The 2,715-nt window shown below is 36.7% G+C and overlaps 1 protein-coding gene across 1 annotated transcript in view; it reads left to right on the forward strand.

Moving 5' to 3' along the window:
* ccndbp1 (cyclin D-type binding-protein 1) overlaps positions 1–2,715 on the forward strand; it is a 17,175-nt gene that overhangs the window by 4,034 nt on the left and 10,426 nt on the right. The window contains exons 7-8 of the mRNA XM_016575878.1: positions 171–247; positions 1,780–2,045. Coding sequence (XP_016431364.1) covers positions 171–247; positions 1,780–2,045 — 343 coding nt within the window. The remainder of the gene's footprint in view (positions 1–170; positions 248–1,779; positions 2,046–2,715) is intronic.

The following is a 2,715-nucleotide window of genomic DNA, read 5'->3' on the forward strand; positions in this document are numbered from 1 at the left end:
AAATGTATAATTTTGACCCATACAATGTATTGTTGGCTATTGCTACAAATATACCCCAGCGACTTAACACTGCTTTTGTGCTGCAGGGACACATATTCAGTTTATCTGCACAAGGACATGTAAGTGTTCAGTGTTTAAGGTGAGTTCTCCTGATGTGTCGTTCCTCACAGATAACCGCAGTGCTGTGTTGAGCGTCTTGACGTCATGTGTTGGTTTGGTGAAAGACGCCTCGGAGGAGATGGAGCAGGTCAGAGATCATCTAGAACAGGCTTATGGCTAAATGAAGATTGTTTTTTAATATAGCTGTTGCTCATGTGATCTGCAGTTTATATGACTCAGTTTCACACAGTTGTCTGTTGAGTCCGTGTCTGTAGCTATGTTTCCATCCAAACATGTTTGTTTGTTTCATTTAAAGCTAATTTGCATCTGCAGTCCCTGGGCAGGATGTTGTTACAAAATTACAATATTCAATCACAAACAATACAATATCACATCATACTCCATTAAATTAAAAATCAAGTCAATTATCACATATTTGTGACCCTGCAGCACAAAAGCAGTGTTAAGTCGCTGGGGTATATTTGTAGCAATAGCCAACAATACATTGTATGGGTCAAAATTATACATTTTTCTTTTATGCCAAAAATCATTAGGATATTAAGTAAAGATCATGTTCCATGAAGATATTTAGTAAATTTCCTACCGTAAATATATCAAAACTTAATGTTTGATTAGTAATATGCATTGCTAAGAACTTCATTTGAACAACTTTAAAGATGATTTTCTCAATATTTAGATTTTTCTGCACCCTCAGATTCCAGATTTTCAAATATTGTCCTATCCTAACAAACCATACATCAATGGAAAGATTATTTATTCAGCTTTCAGATGATGCATACATCTCAATTTTAAAAAATTTACACTTAAGACTGGTTTTGTGCTCCAGGGTCACATTTGGTTTTCCTTAAGCCATACTTTAAGCATAGTTTTAAAAATATTAAATGTTGTACACTCTCTAATATAAACATGTATTAAATTCCATCTTTCTGCTGCTCTAACTCAAAAAGCTGATTGTCCAAAAACAGTTTTCTTAAATTTAGTTGAACGGCCACGTCTAACTGGTGACCTAGTCTGCCTAATATAGTCTTTACAAAAAGTCACACATTGACTAATGTGAATGTAACTAATGCGCAAAACTGGAATATCGCATAAAACATTAGCACCGTTTCCATGCAACGAATCAAAGAGAACAAAAGCATCACTTCCTGATAAACTGGCTCTAAATATCACAAAGAAAACTAGGAGAAGCCACTGAATATAATAATTTTAATATGTGATAAATGACTAAGAGCGAGCAGACGAAACACAGTAAATGTGGTCAATGCTTTCGGAGGAGGATGCTGCTGTTTGGGAACACGGTCGTTTAAGACAATTATACAGAAATACTTTAACGACAGACTTTGCTCAGGCCTTTCAGAACGACCAGAACAACATATAGATGCTGTGAACGAGATCGGTCCGCTGGTTAGTCGAGTGTTCGATGCGCATGGTGGAAGTTATTCAGTAAATGTGTTTCCATCGTAGTTTATGCGCAGTTTTTCTTATTGAATAAAAAGATCATCCTACTCAAATGTGCGGTTAAGTTTTTTTATGCAAATTTATTTGCATCTTAGCATTTCTATCCAGCATTTTTTTATGCAATATTCCAAAATGCGCATAAAAATAGGTGGATGCAAACATGTCTAGTATTCATGAGAACCGCTGCTCTTCTCTGTTGAGGCTCTGGCTGAAGCTCAGGACCCGTTTGGGGACGTGTTGGATGTTGATGAGGATGATGATGAAGCAGACGGCCGGGGTAATCAGGACACGTACTGGTCCGAGTCGGACCGGCTGCTGATCGCTCGGTGTCAGGGTCTGATGAAGGCGTCCGGAGCGAGTCTGCGCAAACTCTCCTCCGCCGTCAGAAACAACGGCAAACTGGAGACGGACGAGAACATCGCGCAGCTAGATGACCTCGCAGACGCAGCTAAAGAAATCAGTCCCAGGTGAGTCGATTACAGGAGTTAGAGAGCAAAATAAAGTCTTGTAGGTCATTCTGTAAAATATTGAATGACTGAAAACAGTTTGTGACATTTAAGGAATGGATCTATTAGTTGAGATGTTATTAAGTGTTATATTGAAGTGTTAACTCATGCCACTGATGGTGAAATGTTTTGAATGTCTTTAATCATTTAAATGATACACACTATCATTCAAAAGGCTGGGGTCAATAGGAGTTTTTTTTCTTTTTATTCATCAAGGACACATTAAATTGATCAAAAGTAACATTGAAGACATTTATAATGTTACAGTAGATTTCTATTTCGAATAAATGCTGTTCTTTTGAACTTTCTGTTCATCTGTGAATCCTGAGAAGTAAAATGTATCAGTTTCCACAACAATATTGAACCGTTTTCAACATTGATAATAATCAGAAATGTATCTTGAGCAGCAAATCAGCATATTAGAATGATTTCTGAAGATCATGTGACACTGAAGACTGGAGTAATGATGCTGAAAATACAGCTGCGCATCACAGAAATAAATTACAGTTTAACAGATATTCACATAGAAGACAGCTGTTTAACATTGTAATAATATTTCATAATTTTTACTGTATTTTTGATCAGATAAACGCAGCCTTGGTGAGCAGAAGAGACTTCTTTCAAAACATTA

The sequence above is a fragment of the Sinocyclocheilus rhinocerous genome, unplaced genomic scaffold (assembly GCF_001515625.1).
Source record: "Sinocyclocheilus rhinocerous isolate Xijiao unplaced genomic scaffold, SAMN03320098_v1.1 scaffold203, whole genome shotgun sequence".
NCBI classification, from domain to species: domain Eukaryota; kingdom Metazoa; phylum Chordata; class Actinopteri; order Cypriniformes; family Cyprinidae; genus Sinocyclocheilus; species Sinocyclocheilus rhinocerous.